The 23,442-nt window shown below is 43.4% G+C and overlaps 2 protein-coding genes and 1 pseudogene across 2 annotated transcripts; all 3 read right to left on the reverse strand.

The window, feature by feature from the left end:
• Positions 1 to 1,783: 1,783 nt before the first annotated feature.
• On the reverse strand, positions 1,784 to 2,614 carry LOC126666766 (ATP synthase protein MI25-like). Its single transcript, XM_050359625.2, has one exon. It carries the CDS (start codon positions 2,599 to 2,601, stop codon positions 2,008 to 2,010), a length of 594 nt encoding a protein of 197 aa, XP_050215582.1. The 5' UTR covers positions 2,602 to 2,614; the 3' UTR covers positions 1,784 to 2,007.
• A 59-nt stretch (positions 2,615 to 2,673) lies between these two features.
• On the reverse strand, positions 2,674 to 3,240 carry LOC126666767 (NADH-ubiquinone oxidoreductase chain 4L-like; annotated as a pseudogene).
• Positions 3,241 to 18,153: 14,913 nt separating this feature from the next.
• On the reverse strand, positions 18,154 to 19,410 carry LOC126669030 (cytochrome c oxidase subunit 3). The gene has a single exon (XM_050362309.2). The coding sequence runs from the start codon at positions 19,393 to 19,395 to the stop codon at positions 18,433 to 18,435; it is 963 nt and encodes a 320-aa protein (XP_050218266.1). The 5' UTR covers positions 19,396 to 19,410; the 3' UTR covers positions 18,154 to 18,432.
• Between the last annotated feature and the right edge of the window lie 4,032 nt (positions 19,411 to 23,442).

Genomic DNA, 23,442 nt, shown 5'->3' on the forward strand with positions numbered 1-23,442 from the left:
AGTCACAAAAATCCAAGAATTCCATTTTCCTTCTTGTTCATCAATCGGGAATCAAGACAAACCGGGCACTACGGTAAGACGTGAAAACACCTGATCCCATTCAGACCTCGATATGTGGAATCGTCTTGCGCCATATGTACTGAGATTGTTCGGGAGACATGGTCCAAGCCCGGTAAAGAAATGAAGATTTTTTAAAGATTATGCCCTTGAGCGTAATGGTATAAGCCTGCCTTCCTGACCACAGATAGGCTACTACGGGGCTTTGCACTTTGGCCCCTGAGAATACCACATCAAGGGGGCGGAGTCCGCCTAAAGAAGAACGTAAGTAATGCAAATTCATAGAAAAAAAATGAAAGCAAAATTCGCCCATTCCAAATCTCTCCTCTCCTTTTAGTCGAGCTACATTCCATCTTCAATCCTCTCCTCTCCCTTTGGTTGAGTGGCTATCGCTCCAGCGAGAACGAAAGGCATTCCTACTGGTGCATAAGAAAGAGGGCCGTCGCAATGCAAGACAAAAAGTGCATACAGATACCCATTGCCAAATACAACCAAGCCTAAAATATGGAAATAAGTGTAAGATACAAGATACATGCAAAAGGGCTCGGACACTATAATGACGAAAGAGCAAGGAAGCGCATCATAACAACGGACGCGGAGGAATTCATATACTACCTGGACGGACGAATTGGACTCCCAAGCCCCAGAAGAACACGGGTTCTTCGACACCATAACAGCCTATCTCAATATAAACTCACTAAGGGCGGAATACCTATCCCCCTTCCACTTTGCCATCATACCTTAAAAAAAAGAAGTAAAAAGGGAAGAGGGTCTAAATCAAGAGCAAAAGAAAGAGCTCAAGATCTTTCCCGCAAGAACGATTGGAAGCCTTTCTATATACAGAAAGAATCACGATAGAATCGTACCTTTCTTTCTCTCTATTGGTCTAGTCCTTCTCTGCACTGTCTATCTCTTTCTTCCTAGCTTTAGGGAACATCTTTATCATAAGTGGATGCTCCGCTCGGGTAGCTTTCTCTTCAAGCACTCTTGCTTTCATCTCCTTCTCTTGGACCACGCCTCCCGGTCTCATTGAACTTTCGGCTCTCATATTGGGTTACCTTATTGTACTAGCACACCGCCTATGGCATAGTCTGACGTGTGTATTTCAAATGGCTTAGTGTGATCTGGCAACTGCAATAGGGGGTCATCAATCACTGCCTGCTTTAGGTCCTCAAAAGCTCTTTGACACTCTTCCGATCAGTGCAGTGCCATGATCGGTCGTACGTCCTTCTTTAGGAGATTTTTGAGTTGAGCAGCCCTCTTCGAGTAACTTACAATGAATCTTCGGTAATAGTTCACGAGCCCTAAAAATGATCTTAGCTCACTCACCTTGGTGGGTTCTTGCCACTCCTCGATGGCTCTGATGCCTATCCAATCCCTATTCCTAGGATCTCCGTCTGTTCAAAGGAGCATTTCTCTTTCTTTATTTACATAGAGGTGATTCTTCCTTAATACCTTAAAAACGGTCCGGAGGTGGCTAACGTGGTCGTTTAACGAATAGCTATAGCCCACGATTAAAGTATACCACCAGTTGTCTAAGTATGGGTGGAATAGCTCATTTGGAGGGTGCAGAACGTGGCAGGGGCATTGGTGAGTCCAAAAGGCATAACCAGATCAAAGGCCCGGTTGGTTGCTTGCTTGTCACACGGGTCGTCTTTGGCTCTCCTTCCGCGATACGCAGCTGGTAGTAGCCCGACTGTAGATCCAACTTCAAGAAGTATCTCGTGCTTCTGGGCGAAGAAGTCTGCAATCAAAGTGGATACTTGTTCTTGATGGCTAGGTTACCTTGTTGAGCGCCCGATAATCAATGCACAAGGCTCCTGCTTCTTCTGGAAGAAAACGGGGGCTCCCCAACCTTTAATTTATCAAGTACTTGCTGCACTTCCTGAGAAAGAAGTCGTCTTGGTATTGGATCCGCTCTTCTGTTAGCATGAAATGAATTAGATTCTATTAATCTTCTTTATTCTTAAGAGAACCCCCCACCCGAACCATTCTTAAGACCACCAAGCCCTTTTGAATGAGTTCTACTATAGAAGCTTTCAACGTACACCCGGGGAAAAATCTTTCACTCACTGAGAAGTGAAACCCTGTGACTAGATCGTCCTGAAGACGGATGCGACGGGAAAAAGTGGCATTTGAAAGTGTTGTTGACTTAACATTTAGGTTTCGACATAACAAAGCTTGCACTGTCTTTTCGCACTTAGGCGCACAGCGTGCCATTGGTAATGATTCCACTACGGTGCCACAAATTCGCAAGCTGATCCTAAGTAATCGTTGTTGTTCATTGGATTCCGGAGGAACTACTTCGTTAGGATTGGGGAATTGCTGCGATTCTTCCTGAATAGCCTGGATTCTCCCGTCGAGAGTCACTTTGAAAGTATTACCTAAACTCTTCCGACTGAATATGATAAAGCCTATAAAACAACGAGCTACTATCATTTCTTCATTATAGATTGAGATCTTCTTCGAACTTAATGCACAAATAAATAGAATAGCAGCAAATAACATCTTTCTAGCCTGCATATTCGTGGAACTCAATCTCATTTAGAAAGCTTCTCTCTATTTTTCAGCAACTGAACGGGAAGTGGTTTAGGAAAGGACTTTAGAATTGGATGCGCTCGCCCAGCGAGAAAGGCCCTGACCCTGCCAACCAAGTAAAAAGAAAAAAGAAAGAAGAGAACGAAAGGAGAAGAGAACTTCGTATTTTGGTAATTCTCTAGGAGTCATCTTTAACCTTGAATGCTATTAAGAAATTCTACAGCAAGAGTCCCTCGGACTGGGAAAGTAATAACGAAAATGGCTAACCCAATAGCAGATTCCGCAGCTGCCACCGTTGGAACCAATGAAGCAAATGATTGACCCATCATATCATCCGAAGAAACGGAAAATACCAAAAAGTTCAAATTCACAGCTAATAACATTGATTCAATTGGCATTGACATAATAGGAATATTTCGTCTATTAAGGAGGATTCCCCGAATACCTTAAATAGAGATGATCATAGAAAATGTGAAATATTTGATAGGATCCATTTCGTGAACGTGGAATGTAAGAGAAATTCAAATGTTATAACTCCAGTACGTCAGGAAGGCTATGTCATTTACAACCCCGGCGTATTTTGGATGCTTGAAGGCCCCGCTGACTCGAAGTTCTTTAGAAAGATTCTTCTTTATCGATGGTGATCGGTCAATAAATGACGAACCCCATTATACAGATGATAGGACAGGGCTAAGGCAGTAATCTCGATGGAGATTAGGATGAGCTTTGATGAAAAAAATAAGAATTGGTAGAAATTCTCATAGGTGAAGCAAATCAAACCTATTTTCAGACAAAGAAGATAAAAAAACAAAACTATAGTGGCTAGGAAAGCCCCGGAGATTCTATGGAAAATTGGAAACGTCGAAGTAAGCTGTGGCTTATAAATAGGAAGATGAGGAGATAACGGGCGAAGGATATTCATGAGATTAGGTTGGATTTATGTTCATTCGCTCTGCTCGCTGAGCGGCATACCGAAAAAAAGAAAAGCCTTATCGGATTGGAATCGATGACTTACATACCACCGAAATTTTTAACATACTCAAGGGCTTGTATAAAGTGCGGGCTTTGTATACCGTGGTTGACTAAGACTAAATATATATGTTGGAGAACAGCTAGATCTTCCACATCTAGGTGGATATGTGCAGCGACCTGCTGTATGGTCAACCCTCCCGGGAATCTAAAATCATTGGCGCTATTCATATTTCCATATAAATGGAACAAAGCTTCAAGCTTATTACATATTTGTTCCTTGACAGAGTCGAACGCCAAGTCTCCCAAGCGTTCTTCCATGTTATCGGTATTTCACCCCCGTAACCGTCCAGCCCGAAAAGCCACGAGAATGGCCAAGGGCAGGACTAAGCCCATACTTAATATATATTCAGTGATTAATTGCGCAAGGGAATTCTCTATAAAGATAAAGAAAGCGGAACTGCTACTTTTTTTCTACTCCTGCACCTACCGCCACCGGTCCTATCTTTCCAATGGGCTCGTCTCCCGCTTCCTTCTCACCGGGGCACAGCCCTTACTTTACTTAGTTCGGGCTACAGATATAAATCAAAGTTTTAGAGAAGGTAAGCTAAAGGGAAGGGAAGCTTTGTTTGGGCGGTTGGGGGTGAAAGAGCAGATCTATCTATATCTGGTCTTCTTTTTGTCCCGTATCGGTATATGCTTTACCTTAGCTGCTACCTAGTCTTTCTTCTAGATACCCACAGGAAACCAGACCCGTCTGAACCTAGCCTCCCCTCTTAAAAGACTGGATTTCTTGTTTTGTTTACCGACAAATGCCAACCTAGCTTCTTTTTACGTGCACCCAGTTCCTATCTTGTAAGCTTCAAAATTCTCACTTCTTTATGTCTGAGAAACCACCCCTAATGGATTCAAGTCTATCTGCTCTGCCGCTGCTTCTTCTTCTCTTGGGAGAGATCCTGATCTTTATCTTACGCAATTTTTATTGGGTTTGGTCTTCTCGTCTTTCCGCAACTACTGCCGTCGTAGGCTGAGGTGAGGGGCGAGAGGGGATATTAGGAGAGGAATACTTGCGGATGTGATCATTAGTCTTTCTTACTGCTACACATCCCGGGTCTAGAGGACTTCTTGTTCAAGAGGGCCGAATAGACAAATTGTTTTGTAAGGACTCTTCGAATGTGAGGCATTCCCTATTATTCGACATCAGCTACAGCACCTGGACCTATCTAATCTTTATTTCCGGGTAGAGTAGTATGATTCTACTAATTCCGAGAAGAGAGATATGTGAGTCTACCCGGGTGAAGTTATCCTAGTGGGTAAGAAGCCTATCGGAAAGGCTAAGGATGGATAGAGCTTTTGGTCAGTTTTCTTCTTTTTTTTACTGAATCCTTCTTCTCCCAGTGGATCTTAAAAACTGGTAAGTCGCACACGGTGCTCGTACCTTGGGCTTGGATAATTCTAATGATCCGTGAACCGGCAGTGAATGCGGAGATCAAAGGGCTATGGCTTACTTAAAGATTTTCTTTGTCTTCCTTTGTTTCCCAATCCGTTGATAAGAGTGTTGACCTTCTTTTTATTGACCTTGGCTTCGGCTGCTGACTTCTGCCATATGTGACACACATGATGAGCTGACAGAAAAGCTTGGCTTGACTACCCTGTTCCTGTGCATTGAAACCATCCGAAAGACACAGGAGATCTATATGTGGAATTGAAGAAGTAAGAAAACCTTGTGTCCACCCTAAGCTCAAAACGTCAGCTTAGAGAGAGAAAGGCATAAAAAGCTCCAAAAGAAAAGCTGGATTTCCAGGACAAGGTACAACTCATCCCAATCATAGACATTGAACCCGATAGATTGGGCGCTTCTCTGGTTAGTTTCCCCAGTCCCTTCTTTCTGTTCTTATAGCATAGCCCTTTCTTGGGAAAGGAAAGGCTCTATTTTGATAGTCCCGATTAACACTTATCGGTTCCACTCCCGCGCAAATGGCTTCAAAACTTTCCTTTATTCGTCCATCCCATGAAGAAAGAATCTCCTGTTATTTTCAGCTGTACGAAGCAAAGCTCAGAGCGGAACCTTTAGGCCAGTCACTTGCTTCAAGATAGAGTGAATCTTTCTTTGTCCCTAGCTTACATTGGTATAGGGATATGGTTAAGCCAAGATTCAATGTCCAATATTCTTCTCACTCCAGATCTGCGGGATAGAGCTTGGCTTAGTAGGAGTCTGGTTCAGTACCTTTTGTGTGGTTCAGGACTCGCCGATTGATCAGACTCGGACCGAGAAGTGTTAGACGACTCACATCAAGCCTGTACTCTAGGAGTGCGCCAACTTCATTCACCATGCTGTTGAGGGAAGTCCAATGGCAAAAGGCTTCTTAGCCGATGGGAGTCTCCTGCTATATGGTTGACATTACGCTCGTTGAAGGCGAGCCGTCGGTCAATGAGAAAGGGTAATAAATCCCCTCTAAGATGAGTACGAAGACAATAAGGAACAAGGGGGCCCAACTACGCTTATACGAACTACTAAGATGAAGCATAGAATAGGAGGGAATCGATAGAGATGAGATCAAGCAACGAAAGGAGGGGCACGAACAACAAAGGAAACGAGGCTTTGATTAATGTATACATACCAAGCCCGGCGTTGCTTATTCACTAGAAAGAATGTCGAGTGGGTATGACATTTCTATTTCGTCTATAGGCGTGAAAGACCTTCTTTCACGCCTAGCGGTAGGAAGAGAGTCACTAGACCAGACACACCTGTCGATAGTGTACCCATCGGACGGCAGCCCTTTCGGGGCTTCCTTAGGAGCCGTTCTCTAACGCTGAATGAAACTACAATTCGTCCTCTGCGAAGAAAGACTCCCCGCCAGGTTCATTCCGTCCTCCCTCACGTGACTAAGCGCTGGTTGACCACTTACCGACCAAGAACAAGAAGTGGTGCGTTTCATGAAACCCGGGAAATTTGGACAAAACCTACTTGGAGCCCTAAACGGGGTCTCGTTTTGCAACCAATCCAGTGAACACGGGATTTTTCGTAGCAAAGCGAATTCCGCCCTAAGCGAGGTGCCAAAAGTCGCTTTTTTTACTACTTTTGTCTATAGGTGGGACTCAAAGTTTCACAATCGAAGGTGCCTCTCAGGGCAGAATTGGGCTTGACTCATTTTCCCTATATATAGAATGAAACTTTGCGAAACGAAACAGCGTATCAGGGCGTAAAACCTTTGACCCGCTTTTGCACCTATGTTTGATAGACAGCTTCCAGTGCGAATCCATTCGTTTCTATTCCAGTAGATAAGTCCAAAAGAGCTATTATCCACTGGTCGAGGTTTAAATATGCTCGACTAAAGGGAGAGGAAGAAAGCTGGGATTCTTGCCTTCCTACCACGAATGGACTGTTTTGACTACTTTGACCCCCGCCACGGGGCAAGTCGGTTTCCTTGGTCATTCAAGCTCTTCTTTTCGTCTTCCTTTTCAGTATGGGAGGAGGGCGACATCGTGAGAAAGAAGTTTTTTTTTGAATTGAAGCGTTGATCATGATGGTAATTTTTTTATCGTTAAAATTTTTTCATTATTCGTCGGCTAGCAGCTTCCAAGCCAACGGTACCTTAGAAAGCAATTCCTACGATCGAAAGGCATAGGTTCCTGGGATTGAATCTAAAGAAGAAGAAGATTGATTGAAGGCAAATTGAAAACCAACCACTCTAGCAAGTTACAGGACAAGAGCCCACCAAGCCTTCTTGAACCTTTTGGATCCATGTCCCGCCCCCAGAATCCAGTAATGGAAGATCCTTTTAGCCAAAATCAATGGTATGCCTATGCCTGCTTACCTACTAAAGCGGATTCGCCAAGTCATCCTGGATTTTCTGTTATGTTAAAGGGCCCACTTCGTAAGAAGCATTTTGAGGAAACTCCTTTTGATCGGAACGAGGCTGGCTCTGACTTACCTTCTTCTTTGAATCACCTAGCCAAAAAAAGCTCTTATTGTCCCGCCCCATCGTTCTGGTCTTCTGGGCTTTATCTTCTCCTCGGGCCGAAGAGAGACGGAGACTGGTGATATCGACCACTATTTATGAGGAGTTTTAGTGTAATGAATTTCCCTCAAGCACAGATTGGATGCTCTTGGGGGTGGATACGTGACTTGATTTAGGGTCCGCTTTCTCATCTACTTCAGGAAAAAAACTTTCGAGTCAGCATCCTCTTTGATTTACAGGGATAAGTATCGGATTATTTTCCGAAATTTATAAATGCGCTTTTCTTAGTTCTTCTTTTCGACCAATCATGGAAAGGAGGCCAAAAAGAAGTCGTCAAGGTTTTATTCTTCTTAGGTTTGATGTGATGGGCTCGCCCTAAATAAGATATTAAGGGAGGACCCCATTTCTCTAGGACCTAACCCTATTCCTGGTCAGCCGGAGGAATAAGAAGAACCAAAGAAATCCTTTGCTTTATGTGAGTAAGCTTCCCCCGTTTCGGAATCAACTGGGCGATTTGACTATCGATCAGGTGCGGGGAAGAATCTCTTTTCCCTTGATTTCTGAAACCTTCGATCGCTTTACTTCAACCTTCGGTCATGGAACAGGCAAGCTATCAACTCCTGCCTATACTATCACAGGCATACAGACATACTAAAGCACCCACCGATCGTGGGCCTACTACTCACCTCCGACTAATTCCTCAAATAAAGCTTCACAGCCGGAGGGAATAGAACAAGAGAGATGAAACCTCCTACCACCCCTTCCACCTCTACTATTATTCGCACGCATGCACCTGTACTATTTATAGCATTCGCTTCTCTTATGATCCGCTTAACATCCTAACCAATGCTAGGAACCGAAAAGCTACACACTTTTTAGTAGAAAAGAGAATTGCAGGGCGTATGTATCATGTTGGAAGTGGCACAGCAGGGAAAAAAAGAGAAAAAAGAACCCTGAAACCTAAGCTAGCTATATAGCCAAAGTAAAGTCATGGAAAGGATACGGAAAGAATGATGCAATAACAAGGAAACGAGTAATATAGGATGAAAATATCCTCAATAGCTTCTGCCGAGTATAATCTGTCTCCCAGTTGCTAAAGACGTGTTCTCACCCGGATGGGTGCTATAAGTTATGAAATTGGAGATTTTGCTTCACTGAACTAAGACATGGGAATTCTCGCCTCCAAATTAAACTATGATATATATATGTATAAATAAGTACTTTTGTCATATCTTCTGCCACAACAAAAGTATAAGCATCCATTTCTTTTGCCAACCACTCTTTGCCAAATAACTTTGTGCTCCAAATATAGAGCAAGGACCGTGACCCCCCTGAATCCCCCTCTCGACCGGAGTCGTGCCACATCTGACGGATGTTTCACTCCGCGGTGGGGCACTCGGGTTCCGCTTCCGTTGGTCGCCTCCACTCCCTTCTCGGGCCGTAGCAACGGCTGCTAATCCGGAGTAAAGCCTTGCCGGTTGCGGGATGGGGGGATTTCTTATTTCTACTGCTACTCCGAGTTCCGCCTCTGAGACTGCTCTACGCACTTTTTCGGCTCCTAGACCCTATACCGGTGGTGGGCTAGAGCGAGCTTAGCCCTTGTGGTTGAGCAGGTGTTCCGCGCCTTTGGGGGAGGTGTTTACGAAAAAAGAATTCCCACCAAGGCAAGTAGTGAAGTGTAACGTGAGACATGTCATTTCTTGTTGGCAGAAGAAAGCCCACCAATAATTAGTGAAAGTATACTACAACATCCACTGTCCTGGGGCTACGTGTCATTAGAGGGATATGCAAAAAATTGTATCTCTTGTGGTACCCGAATGCAAATTTGCCAGCCTTTACCTCAGACATGAGTGCATCTGATTATGCACTGCATTGAGATAGAAAGAAAGAGAGATAGATGGTACTCCAATTTACCAGTGCCCGTATATAGCTACTTGTCACTTAGGACAAAAATTCGAGCGTTTCTCTACGCGGTATCTCTCTCTTATGAATCATTTTAGTGTACTTTTGTATTATATTCACTTTTCTCCTACCTGGAATAAGGAAAGCAACTAAAACTTCCACTGCAACTGAAGGAGTTTACAAAAGAACTCCAATTGCTTCTTTAGAGTCTGGAATATTAGCTATCGACTATCCAGCTTTCAAACTTGTGTCTGAACTGACTTCTCCTCCTGATATTGATAAGGTATAGCCTAAATTAAATAATTAAAAAATTCTATTCTATAAAATATACTTTTCTTTCTATATGTTATATCTACTTTGATATCAACTAAGTTAGAAGAATATCTTCTACTTACTGAGTGTTAAGAATAAGTGGCATCTATCATCCAACTCTCTGGCCGGAGCCGGAGCCTCTTCACTGCCTTTTCCTTCCGCTGGCTTGAGGACCAATACCAAGGTATATCCTAACTAGTTCCTTTCTTTAGCGAGAGGGGGTGAGAACAGAGATTCCGCCGATCTACAGGATTCCTCTTCTCCAGCAACTGATCCTCCGGTACCGTAGAAAGAGGAGAGGGGTAATCTTTCTAGTTTTGAGTTTGAGGCGGCACAATACCTTACCTTTAGGTAGAGGAAAGACGTAGCTGGCACAAGCACAATCAGTAGCCCTTGGCCTTGGAGGGCGGATCAAGCAAGAGCTTTTGCCTTGTGTGTGGTACTTACTCGACTACCCCTGGAGGTGGTAGAAGGACAGGAGGTGTATGTAGGCTTGACTTCGAAATAGTCAAGCAGACAAAAAGATGAAATAGCGGGTGGAAACTCATCCCCCGAAACCGGAACATAGGCTTCAAAAGAAGCTGCAGGATGACCCCGAAAGAGAAACAGAATCCGGAAAGGAAGTGGCTGACTTTGCTTTGAAAGTCAGGGAAGACGATCGGGCTACGAACTCGGGTACTCAACCGTTGGAAAGTGGAAAGTAGGTTGCCAGTTCAACCGAAGCCGGAGAAATAACGAAGGATATTACTAAAAGGGTATGGGTTAACCAAGTAGAAGACCGAATGGAATAAGCCAAAAGAAAAAGGGATTCAACTCAATAGTGGAAAGGATAGAACCAGACCAGATAGATCGACTTCGAGAATCAGCTCTTTGTAGCGGAAGAGCAACTGCAAGAGATTCAACTTAAACTTAATCAGAAGTCAGAAGATGGAGGCTCAATAAAAAAATATGCTTTAGCGACATAAACCGAAGTTCTTGAGTTAAGGTTTTGAGTTAACCCCCGGAACTCAGTCCTCGTCGAAGTCTATTCGAAAAGCGGAGAAAAGTAAGAAAACTTAAGTATTCAAGAAGTGACAGAAGTCCGTCTCTTATGTACCAGGAAACCGAGGAAGGAGGAAGAATAGCGTTCAAGTGCCCTAGTTGTAAGATTTGAATAATCATTATTAGAAAAGGATCCCCAAACAAGAATTCGTATTCGTAGCGTCCGATTCCATTCCTAACTAGCGTACAGAAAGAAAGCAAGAATTCATCCTGCTCTACGATTCACTCTTCCGTTTAAGGCGCCTTAGGGAAGGCGGACAAGCTTTCCTCGGAGCCAAGTGTTGGATACTTAAGAGACTTGGGAAGCTTAGGCAGAATAGAATCTATCCCACGCACGAGACTAGGGGTCCTTTCCTTGAGCTGTATCAAGTCAGCCAGAAGGTCTTCAGTATTCTCCTTCTCACGCGAATCAAAAGTTTACTATTTCAAGGTAAGGGAAAGCTAAGAGCAGCTTATCTGCGAAAGTCTATCCTAGGTGTGCTACATTAAACAACTCCTTTGCGAGAGTACTAGGTAAGAGCAGCTGATATGCGACATAGAGATATCAGAGTAAGAGCTCCTCTGCTACATCCGCTGAAAGCTCTGTTGCCAGTTCCGATCGATGGGATGGGCGTGAAGGCCAATCATTCCGGTTATCTGACTTTCCCTCGACAATGCCGGAGATGTTCTCAGATGCTCTTAGATCGAGGGGTTGAGGTGGCATATCATAAGTAGTAGCCAGTTTCGATTAAAAAAGCCGAAGCTAAGGAGAAAGATAACTACTCGACTAAGAAGTCAGTGTTGGAGGAAGCAGAGCTCTCTTCTAGCCAATGCCTGGGAAAGACTTTCTAACCAATTCAATTAAGAAGCTAAAGAGAAGTTACAGAAATGACAGATAAGTCAACCTTCTTAGCCGAGGGACTTAACTATCTACTCTATCTGATACTGAACTAGATGCCGCAAAAGCCCCCCAACTCTAGCTCAAGAAAAAAAAGGGGCGTATCCATGAGATGAGTGCCCGTAAGTCGTTGAGTTAAGAAGAGGTTCCTAGCCTAGCTCCACTAAGCAGGAAAGGGAAAATCCGCTACTTCGAGTTGCAAAGGAAATAAAAAGAAGCTCTTGGTTTAGTTAGGGGAGGAGTGGCGGGAAAGGTAGGGTCTCTACTAAGACAGATGAGAGAGCATAAACCTAATAGGACATACCCGTAGTTTAGGAGATAAGCTAACTCCGAAGCTCTTAGGAAGGAGGTGGCGACAACAAAAACGAATAAGTAGCCAAATAGGGTACCAGCTTTCAACTTCGAAAATGGAGGTACGAAAGGAAAGTAACTCAACCAATAGAGGTAAGGATTCTGATGATACTAACTATAATCTGAAGTATAGATGGGATAGACCTAATTGAATTCTAAGATAAGATCAAATATCTTTCCTGAAGATAGGAACGGGGCTATTCTACTACCAAGATTTTGGATTAAACCAATAGCAGGAGTTGACCCTAAGCTATGGGGGTTTCAAGGGCCAGGTGACTTCGGAAAAGAGGTTAGGAGAAGGCTGGGGAATTCACACTCGACTGAAAGAGGAAGATTCAATGAGATTCATCCTTTCCCTCGGCTTAATTTAATAAGGTGCGGTTCTCTTTCTTTCTTCCCTCCCTCTCCCTAATCTAATCGGTCGAATAGCTTTGCCCCTCATTCTGTCAATCTATGTCTTCCCCCAATGGTACTCTTATTCGAGAGATGCCACCTCAACCTAGGCTAGCTCCAACTCAAAGAAAGGGCAGAAGGGCACATTGCTACTTTTATTCGTTTGAGAAGTGCCAATAAAGATGGTGAACTGAAAGCTTTGTCTTTTCCCTTCTGCTAAGTCAAACAAAGTAAAGGAGTAATCTCATCCTGGGTACGGCTATTCAAAGCATCGAGACAAAGAAATGTCTTGAAGTTGCTATCACAAGAACAAAGTAGAAATGTTTCTATCCCTTGCCACGTTGGATTACACCTTTTGCAAGGTAAGATAGGACGCTAACACTTTCTCTGAGTCGCACCTGGCATCGCAACTCAATTGTTCTTGTTCTTGCTTTAAGCTTTATCTTTTTCTTCTCATATAGATAGACCCGATATGCGACATCCCTATCCCTTCCCGATGAAGCTTCCTTTGATTTGAATGAATGAGGAACGAAGGCACATGCAAGTCAGTTCTTCTCTAATTAGCATCTCGCCTGATCGTCTGCTGAGTGAATAGCAGCAAGTGCTAGTTCAAGTCAGTAATCCGCGGGATCTTTACTGTGACAAGTAAGAAGTGAAGTACTACGGATATCAAAGCTTTTTTTTTAAGTGATTCAAATCAGTGAACTGTACTCGTTCAAGCCAGCGGGTAAGGTGAACCAGACCGGGCTGGTGAACAAACAAGGAAAGTAGAGGATTCGGATAGGCGAGTCAAGGCGTTTGTGTGAAAACTCTATCTGTCTCAAATATAGATGGGGAAGGTGTTCAGTCAGTAAGGCAATCGAAGATTCTTTTTTCACCGGGTGTGGCGATCCGATCCCAGTTGATTGATCTCGACTTTTTCTTAGCCAGGAAAGAGATACATCTTGTGCCGCGAGTCACCTGAGTAATGAATTGCTATCAGATGTTCCAAAAGAAGGGAGGGATGGGGAATGATTGTTAACTATAGGAGAATTCCCACATTCTAACCAGGTTGGAAGGAAGAAGCTTATTTCGTTCCTGATTGAATTGGTTTCAAATCCATTTTATTTACGAAATTGTAAAGTATTAGTCTCAGTCAAAGCAGAGAAGAGATCCAATGCCTCAAACCACTTACTGGTAACACCTCCCTCTTTCCTTCCCGACCTGTCTTCGCTCTTGCCTTTAATAGTAATATAACTCTTTCCTGGGGCATAGCACTTACTGGCAGGCAGCCAAGCGGGTTCTGAAAGACCTCCACAGTCTTTGTTTTGGGTTTTCTTTCTTATGCAGTTAGAAGTGAGGCGCGCTGGTCATGAGGAGGGGGGGTTCAGGCAAGGATTGAGAGAGACGATTCGAAAGCTGGATTCACAAGCAAACCAGACTGACTTACCACAGACAATAGGGCAGAGAATGGATTCCATTTTCTTAATATTAAAAACATAAGTAATCAAGCAGCAAAGAAGAAGAATAGCAGAAGTTATTGAGGGGAGATCTTTGAACTCTTTCTTGATGCAAGAATAGTCAGTCTCAGTCTAGCGACTTCTTGATAGCATTGGTCTCGGAAAACCCTCCGTTGGGACCGGGCTAAAGAGCCAAGGATAGGATAGAAGCGATTCAACCAGAGTGAAATTCCTTACTTATCCCAGAAAAATCTCTGCTTCCAAAGGACTGGGCGTAAAGACGAGTTCATTTTTACGAATAAAGAAAGCTCCTATTGCTGGACTTAGGCTGGCCATATTGTCCGCCGGTTCACGTTGCTATGGCTAAGGCTAAGAGGTAGATTTTTTGTATCTAGCTACGACTAAAATAAAAGAATAATTGAAACTTTTTTGCATTCAATCAAGAAGCCTACTTTTAGCCAATTACCAGAAGTGATTAGTGGCTTGACAGCTGTTGGGATAGGAGGCTTTTTTTTTATTCTTACTTACGAAACTCCCCCTTTTTTGATGTTTTGGTTTAGGAATTTCAAAACAAAGGATGTCAAACATAATAAAAAGAACTTCATGATACTAAAGTACAAAATATGTATAGCGCAGCTTGTGTCAGGATTACTTTAGCATTTTACCATGTGGTTGTGGTGTCGAACTTTATCTCCCTATGCTATGCTAGCTACCAAAAAAGGGGGACTCGTTCTCCATAAGATGCTTCACCGACCTATCCAGTTTGGTTGAAGCGCTTTTCCTCCGAAGGACTCTTGTTATTTCCCTTTCTGGGTATGAAAAAAGAAGCCATTTCCATCTGTCAAAAATTCTGCTTTCTATGTTACGGAGCTCAATGAAGAGTTTGCTGAGAATGCCCGGCATTAACTGGCATGGTTCCAGTGTAGGTGACACTTTGAATGCTGCCGATACTGGTTTCAGAATAATAGATGAATAGAGCGGAGGATTTGATAGAGAAAAGGGCATTCAAATAAGTGGTTTTTCCTAAATATCCTATTTACCTACTGTAAGGTCATGTCCGCCCTACATCCTTCAACCCTCCTTGTGACCTCGCCTTGTGACACTACCTATTTCCGTTCTAGTGCTTTCTCAGACGTGTGCAGGCGCAGCACCAGGTGGTTCTGTTCCGGCTCCATAACTCCAGTATATCTCCGGTTTCTACATGAGTTGTAGGTAGATTCCTAAAGCGTGCACGTAGTCCTTAGACCAGATTTCAAAGCGTGTTACCTAAGGAAGCGCCATTCAAGAGATCTCTTTAGACGCATCAGTAGCAGGACCACTTAGAAGCAGTATATGCACTTTAAAAAGCATTTTTTATCCACTTAACTTTAGAGTAATGACTTGGGACGGAGGTTGTTTCCCCCTTCCCCCTAGTTAGGCAGTCCAGACGGACTGCTTTTAATTAAGGAAGAAAGAGCTACCTTTATAGTCCCAGGCCGAGCCGAGCTCTCAAGCTGCTTCATTGGTTGGCCAAGCCGCGGGCTTAAGACTTGATCTCCTGCCACATAACACTCAGCTTACAAATGCTTGAGAGGCGCGATAGAGGGGCGCCAGCTGCATTGAACAACCCGTGAAGTGCTTTTCCTCTCTAAAACCCTAAAGCATGGGGTCTTCCAAGTATGGTATAAGACCTGACTGGCCACACCCGGCTTGAGCTGCCATCTCTTTCTCTTGGTCAAAAGGTATTTCCGCTCCTAAAGGAAACGCTCTTTCTTGCTTGCCACAAAAAAGAAATTTCGGCACATTCATCAAGCTTAGGAAAGCCTGTAATTCCTTCAAAGATCCAAGCAGGAAGCAGTCCCGTCCTTAGGCTTGTTAGGACAGCCAAAAAGAAATCCCCTCTTCCGCTTAAGGAACCAAGCATTGGTTCTTGAGAATGGTCTGTTCACATGAACAAATCGTCTCTTTGACACTGGTACTATATTATATAGAACGTATTCTAGCCTTCGTCGAAAACAAGCACAAGGAATTCTCCTCTCTGTTCTGATAAGCAAGAGCAAGCCCTGGGAGAAATGAATATAAACGAAATAAGGCCTATCTTTGCCTTTAGAGAAAGACCGTTACTCAACGCGTGGCGATTCTCCCTCTTAGGCAGTCATTGCAAGAAAGTAGGGCTTTGTTTATAAAGTAAATTCTCGACCAGTCCTTCTTTTCTTGAAGATACCATAGGGGGCTGACAGTAGTATAGAGAGTCTCGAATAGACAAGGAACGAGGAGTAAAAGACGGAGCGTAAAAGGGGGTAGTAGACGAGAGGAGCAGAACCCAGGACTCCTAGGGCTCGTTCAATTGGCCTTGTCTCGCTTAACTCGTCATTAGTGATTATACCGGAATGTAGATCTGTTCGAAAAGTCTCGCGAAAAATCCGTATAATGTTAGCTCCTAGCCCCTGCTTCTATCATTAGTGTTATCATCGTATAATAAGATAAGAATATAGGAATAGATCACTCCTGCAGGACCTCTTTCTATCCTATCAATAGAATAAGATAAGGTCAAAAAGAAAGGGAGAAAGGCACCGAAGGTGTTAAGGTTCACCGAGATGATCAAAGGCTGCCCAGAGACAATGGCGGAGACTAGACTAGCTTTCCAGGATAAAGAATGCAAGCGGATGAATGACTCTACTGACAAGTTACGGGATACGAGCCTCATCCCGACCCCTTCAACTACAGAAGAAGCTCAATTACATAGACCGTGCAGGGAGTTGCTTAGGCTTAGCACGCTAAACTTGCTATACGACTTCGTCACGAAAGGGCTTTGCGGCCCATAACGTGCAATGGAAAGGGCTTTGACCCCGCTTTTCAATCGTCCTTTAGTGGGAAATCGTTTGCTAAGAGCTAGAGAACAACTCCTTCTCTGTATTCTATGCCATCTTCCTTATACTTTTGATTCAATTCCTTCAAAGACGGCAAGAGCGAAAATAACTACGGTTTTTTCCATTCTTCTTTCTCCTCCTCTTCTTCTATATAAGGACAAGGCTGAAGGTAAGGCCTGTGCTTGCTTCTAGGCTTCTTTCTTCTAGACGAGGTGAAAGCTTTCAAAGAGCTGAGTCGTACCCACTAGCTTTAGACTAGGCAAAAGAGTACGCAGCTGAAGAGAGAGCGCTAAGCTAAGATCACATCTCTTTCCCCCCCTCTATGTAATTGTGAGACCAAAATAAGTAGGGATTTGATCGATAGAACGCCTTTGTGAAGTCTAGCTCTGTTCTATGCCCGCCGCTAAAGAGAAATGCTTTACAGGATTTCCTTCTTTCTAGGGATTCCGCGCTTACTCAACCTTTTTTTTGCAGGCAGGATCTGAAAAGACTAGCAGGACCCGGACTGACTAATCGCTAAGAGCTCATCCCGAGAGAACTTGGGATGGGATAACTCGAAGTACGGCATTCAGTAAGAAGTAAGCCAAGTTCTGTAATCCTCGAGAATGAACTATAAGGCCTAAAGCGTAGACTAGAAGGAAAGGTTTCAGGCTCAAGGCATTGTAAAAAAAAAAGCAAATGCTCTTACTTCCCTCGGAGTTCAAGTTAGCAGATGGGATCTGATTCATTAGAAGAAGGGATGTGCTTTTTCTCTAACACTAGATGCGCTTGATCTAGTCCTCCCTTGTAACTAGATCCCTAGCTTGGAAATTTTTAAAAAATCTATAACTGGCTTACTTTCGGACTTAGCAATGGCCATTAGGAGCACTTCTACAAATATTTCTATTGGGAATGCCACTACTTTTACTACTGCTTCAATGGGAATACATTTAAGGACTCCTGAAAAGGGCGACTACTGTATTCATTCAAACAAGACCAAATCCTTTAGAAGTCCAAAAGTCTCATTTACATTATTAAGATTTTGCAGTTTCCAAAAAGTTTGGTCCGTCAATTCCGAAAATGTTAAGTTAGGGAGAAGAAAGTTATGCCGATTAAATAGAAAAAGGTATTCGAGATTTTGGCTGATAGCTGCTTTAAGATACGATACTACGTCATGCTGGAGCAGGGGATTTTTATCAGGCTGCTGTTGTTGAACTAGGTGTTCAATTAGGTTGAGAAGAACTTCTTTTGGGGCAATAACTTATTTTTTCTTTATTTAGGATCGCTAGTGATATCCTAATTCGGCTACCTCTCCCACGCATCAAGGCAGACATAAGAAACTATTGCCAAGGGAGACCTGAGTACGCTATGCCCCATCACCTACAAAAGGATCAGTTACAGGAGTGATGCGCTTCCCAGGGCCCTCTGCGTCAGAGCGACCCCGCCGGGGGTCGATCCAATCACCCGGAGTTCAATTTCGATCCATTAGGTTCTTCGATTTGTTCAGAAAAGAAACGAGAGACAAGAAAACATCTTTGATTACGATTAAAAGGAACAATCTAAAATAGACCAAGATCCAATTTCGGGTCATTTCTTGGTGAACATAATTTGCCATAATCTCTTCGATCCCTTCATTTATATGCCAGAATAAAGAGAGATTTGGTAGGAAAGTGGAAGATACTTTTTTGTATATGAGAAAAAAAGGAAGAAGCAAAGCTGCAGTAATTCTTTGGAAAAGCCCGGTTCTCTTTGTCTTCGAGCTTTCATTCCTCAATCCACTGTTTCGTTCCTTCATATACCCCCCACCAATAGATAGAAACAAATAGGAATAACCAAACCACGTCTACAAAATGCCAGTACCATGCAGCTGCTTCAAAGCCAACGTGATGCTCCTTGGTCAGATGACCAAGATATTGGCGAATACCACATATGATCAAGAAAAGAGTACCTATAATCACATGAAAACCATGAAAGCCGGTTGCTAAGAAAAAGGTAGAACCATAAATACTATCCGAAATAATGAAGGGTGCTTGATAATATTCCATTCCTTGAAAGCCAGTGAATACTAGAGCCTGTGAAACGGTAGCTACTAAAGCATAAACTGCTCGTTTTTCCTTCCCCGCGAGTATAGCATGATGAGCCCAAGTTACTGCAGCTCCGGATGAAAGGAGAATAGGGGTATTAAGAAAAGGGATTTCCCGAGGATCTAAAACCCCAATCCCTTTTGGGGGCCAAATACCTCCGATCTCTACCGTAGGTGCCAAAGAAGAATGAAAAGAAGCCCAAAAAAAAGCAAAAAGGAACATAACCTCCGATACGATGAACGGAATAAAACCATATCGAGGTCCTAATTGTACGACTTTGGTATGATGTCCTTCCAACGTGGACTCACGTGGAACATCGCGCCACCATACAAACATGGTATATAGGATCAAGAGGAGGCCCAAACTGAGAAGTGTTGCACCCCCTTGAAATGAGTGCATGTACATCACACCTCCTACGGTGGTTGCCAAAGTTCCGAGTGAACCCGAAATAGGCCATGGACTTGGATCTACCAAATGATAAGAATGCCTCTGAGATTCAATCATAAACCACTTTGCCTCGGTTGTATGTAAACCCCCCCCCCCCTCACCCCCACCCCCTAAAGTGGTAAAGAAGGACTCTTTGGGGTCTAATTTTCTTTCTATCTGACATGACAAACAAATAGGAAGGGATGGTTCTTTCATTGCATTGATATAAGTCTAACTATCTCTCTATTACTTTGACTTTGAGAAGAGAATTGTTGGTTTAACCGACGAACTACGTGGGAAAATGGGTCTTCTTTTATTTTCAGCAAGCATTTTTTTTGGAAAGTAACAATTCCATTCAGTTTGCTTTTGGAAAACTTGCTGGTCGCGGATTAGTGCGTTCTGCGCCGTCGGCGGCCTAAAATCAAAGGCGCAAGTTGATCTCTCTGGTTGAGGCTGCATTTATTCAACTTGACACGTGGGAAGGGCTGACTTTCCTGGTGGGAAGCGATTCAACCAGAGTGAAATTCCTTACTTATCCCAGAAAAATCTCTGCTTCCAAAGGACTGGGCGTAAAGACGAGTTCATTTTTACGAATAAAGAAAGCTCCTATTGCTGGACTTAGGCTGGCCTTATTGTCCGCCGGTTCACGTTGCGATGGCTAAGGCTAAGAGGTAGATTTTTTGTCTCTAGCTACGACTAAAATAAAAGAATAATTGAAACTTTTTTGCATTCAATCAAGAAGCCTACTTTTAGCCAATTACCAGAAGTGATTAGTGGCCTGACAGCTGTTGGGATAGGAGGCTTTTTTTTTATTCTTACTTACGAAACTCCCCCTTTTTTGATGTTTTGGTTTAGGAATTTCAAAACAAAGGATGTCAAACATAATAAAAAGAACTTCATGATACTAAAGTACAAAATATGTATAGCGCAGCTTGTGTCAGGATTACTTTAGCATTTTACCATGTGGTTGTGGTGTCGAACTTTATCTCCCTATGCTATGCTAGCTACCAAAAAAGGGGGACTCGTTCTCCATAAGATGCTTCACCGACCTATCCAGTTTGGTTGAAGCGCTTTTCCTCCGAAGGACTCTTGTTATTTCCCTTTCTGGGTATGAAAAAAGAAGCCATTTCCATCTGTCAAAAATTCTGCTTTCTATGTTACGGAGCTCAACGAAGAGTCTGCTGAGAATGCCCGGCATTAACTGGCATGGTTCCAGTGTAGGTGACACTTTGAATGCTGCCGATACTGGTTTCAGAATAATAGATGAATAGAGCGGAGGATTTGAAAGAGAAAAGGGCATTCAAATAAGTGGTTTTTCCTAAATATCCTATTTACCTACTGTAAGGTCATGTCCGCCCTACATCCTTCAACCCTCCTTGTGACCTCGCCTTGTGACACTACCTATTTCCGTTCTAGTGCTTTCTCAGACGTGTGCAGGCGCAGCACCAGGTGGTTCTGTTCCGGCTCCATAACTCCAGTATATCTCCGGTTTCTACATGAGTTGTAGGTAGATTCCTAAAGCGTGCACGTAGTCCTTAGACCAGATTTCAAAGCGTGTTACCTAAAGAAGCGCCATTCAAGAGATCTCTTTAGACGCATCAGTAGCAGGACCACTTAGAAGCAGTATATGCACTTTAAAAAGCATTTTTTATCCACTTAACTTTAGAGTAATGACTTGGGACGGAGGTTGTTTCCCCCTTCCCCCTAGTTAGGCAGTCCAGACGGACTGCTTTTAATTAAGGAAGAAAGAGCTACCTTTTTAGTCCCAGGCCGAGCCGAGCTCTCAAGCTGCTTCATTGGTTGGCCAAGCCGCGGGCTTAAGACTTGATCTCCTGCCACATAACACTCAGCTTACAAATGCTTGAGAGGCGCGATAGAGGGGCGCCAGCTGCATTGAACAACCCGTGAAGTGCTTTTCCTCTCTAAAACCCTAAAGCAGGGGGTCTTCCAAGTATGGTATCAGAGCTGACTGGCCACACCCGGCTTGAGCTGCCATCTCTTTCTCTTGGTCAAAAGGTATTTCCGCTCCTAAAGGAAACGCTCTTTCTTGCTTGCCACAAAAAAGAAATTTCGGCACATTCATCAAGCTTAGGAAAGCCTGTAATTCCTTCAAAGATCCAAGCAGGAAGCAGTCCCGTCCTTAGGCTTGTTAGGACAGCCAGAAAGAAATCCCCTCTTCCGCTTAAGGAACCAAGCATTGGTTCTTGAGAATGGTCTGTTCACATGAACAAATCGTCTCTTTGACACTGGTACTATATTATATAGAACGTATTCTAGCCTTCGTCGAAAACAAGCCCAAGGAATTCTCCTCTCCGTTCTGATAAGCAAGAGCAAGCCCTGGGCGAAATGAATATAAACGAAATAAGGCCTATCTTTGCCTTTAGAGAAAGACCGTTACTCAACGCGTGGCAATTCTCCCTCTTAGGCAGTCATTGCAAGAAAGTAGGGCTTTGTTTATAAAGTAAATTCTCGACCAGTCCTTCTTTTCTTGAAGATACCATAGGGGGCTGACAGTAGTATAGAGAGTCTCGAATAGACAAGGAACGAGGAGTAAAGACGGAGCGTAAAAGGGGGTAGTAGACGAGAGGAGCAGAACCCGGGACTCCTAGGGCTCGTTCAATTGGCCTTGTCTCGCTTAACTCGTCATTAGTGATTATACCGGAATGTAGATCTGTTCGAAAAGTCTCGCGAAAAATCCGTATAAGGTTAGCTCCTAGCCCCTGCTTCTATCATTGGTGTTATCATCGTATAATAAGATAAGAATATAGGAATAGATCACTCCTGCAGGACCTCTTTCTATCCTATCAATAGAATAAGATAAGGTCAAAAAGAAAGGGAGAAAGGCACCGAAGGTGTTAAGGTTCACCGAGATGATCAAAGGCTGCCCAGAGACAGTGGCGGAGACTAGACTAGCTTTCCAGGATAAAGAATGCAAGCGGATGAATGACTCTACTGACAAGTTACGGGATACGAGCCTCATCCCGACCCCTTCAACTACAGAAGCAGCTCAATTACATAGACCGTGCAGGGAGTTGCTTAGGCTTAGCACGCTAAACTTGCTATACGACTTCGTCACGAAAGGGCTTTGCGGCCCACAACGTGCAATGGAAAGGGCTTTGACCCCGCTTTTCAATCGTCCTTTAGTGGGAAATCGTTTGCTAAGAGCTAGAGAACAACTCCTTCTCTGTATTCTATGCCATCTTCCTTATACTCTTGATTCAATTCCTTCAAAGACGGCAAGAGCGGAAATAACTACGGTTTTTTCCATTCTTCTTTCTCCTGCTCTTCTTCTATATAAGGACAAGGCTGAAGGTAAGGCATGTGCTTGCTTCTAGGCTTCTTTCTTCTAGTCGAGGTGAAAGCTTTCAAAGAGCTGAGTCGTACCCACTAGCTTTAGACTAGGCAAAAGAGTACGCAGCTGAAGAGAGAGCGCTAAGCTAAGATCACATCTCTTTCCCCCCCTCTATGTAATTGTGAGACCAAAATAAGTAGGGATTTGATCGATAGAACGCCTTTGTGAAGTCTAGCTCTGTTCTATGCCCGCCCCTAATGAGAAATGCTTTACAGGATTTCCTTCTTTCTAGGGATTCCGCGCTTACTCAACCTTTTTTTTGCAGGCAGGATCTGAAAAGACTAGCAGGATCCGGACTGACTAATCGCTAAGAGCTCATCCCGAGAGAACTTGGGATGGGATAACTCGAAGTACGGCATTCAGTAAGAAGTAAGCCAAGTTCTGTAATCCTCGAGAATGAACTATAAGGCCTAAAGCGTAGACTAGAAGGAAAAGTTTCAGGCTCAAGGCATTGTAAAAAAAAGCAAATGATCTTACTTCCCTCGGAGTTCAAGTTAGCAAATGGGATCTGATTCATTAGAGGAAGGGATGTGCTTTTTCTCTAACACTAGATGCGCTTGATCTAGTCCTCCCTTGTAACTAGATCCCTAGCTTGGAAATTTTTAAAAAATCTATAACTGGCTTACTTTCGGACTTAGCAATGGCCATTAGGAGCACTTCTACAAATATTTCTATTGGGAATGCCACTACTTTTACTACTGCTTCAATGGGAATACATTTAAGGACTCCTGAAAAGGGCGACTACTGTATTCATTCAAACAAGACCAAATCCTTTAGAAGTCCAAAAGTCTCATTTACATTATTAAGATTTTGCAGTTTCCAAAAAGTTTGGTCCGTCAATTCCGAAAATGTTAAGTTAGGGAGAAGATGAAAGTTATGCCGATTAAATAGAAAAAGGTATTCGAGATTTT

Source organism: Mercurialis annua, linkage group LG2, assembly GCF_937616625.2.
Source record: "Mercurialis annua linkage group LG2, ddMerAnnu1.2, whole genome shotgun sequence".
NCBI lineage: Eukaryota > Viridiplantae > Streptophyta > Magnoliopsida > Malpighiales > Euphorbiaceae > Mercurialis > Mercurialis annua.

Bases quoted from the DNA above. Each gene is read 5' to 3' on its own strand.
- LOC126666766 (XM_050359625.2), bottom strand. From the start codon at position 2,601: ATGAGATTGAGTTCCACGAATATGCAGGCTAGAAAGATGTTATTTGCT.
- LOC126669030 (XM_050362309.2), bottom strand. From the start codon at position 19,395: ATGAAAGAACCATCCCTTCCTATTTGTTTGTCATGTCAGATAGAAAGA.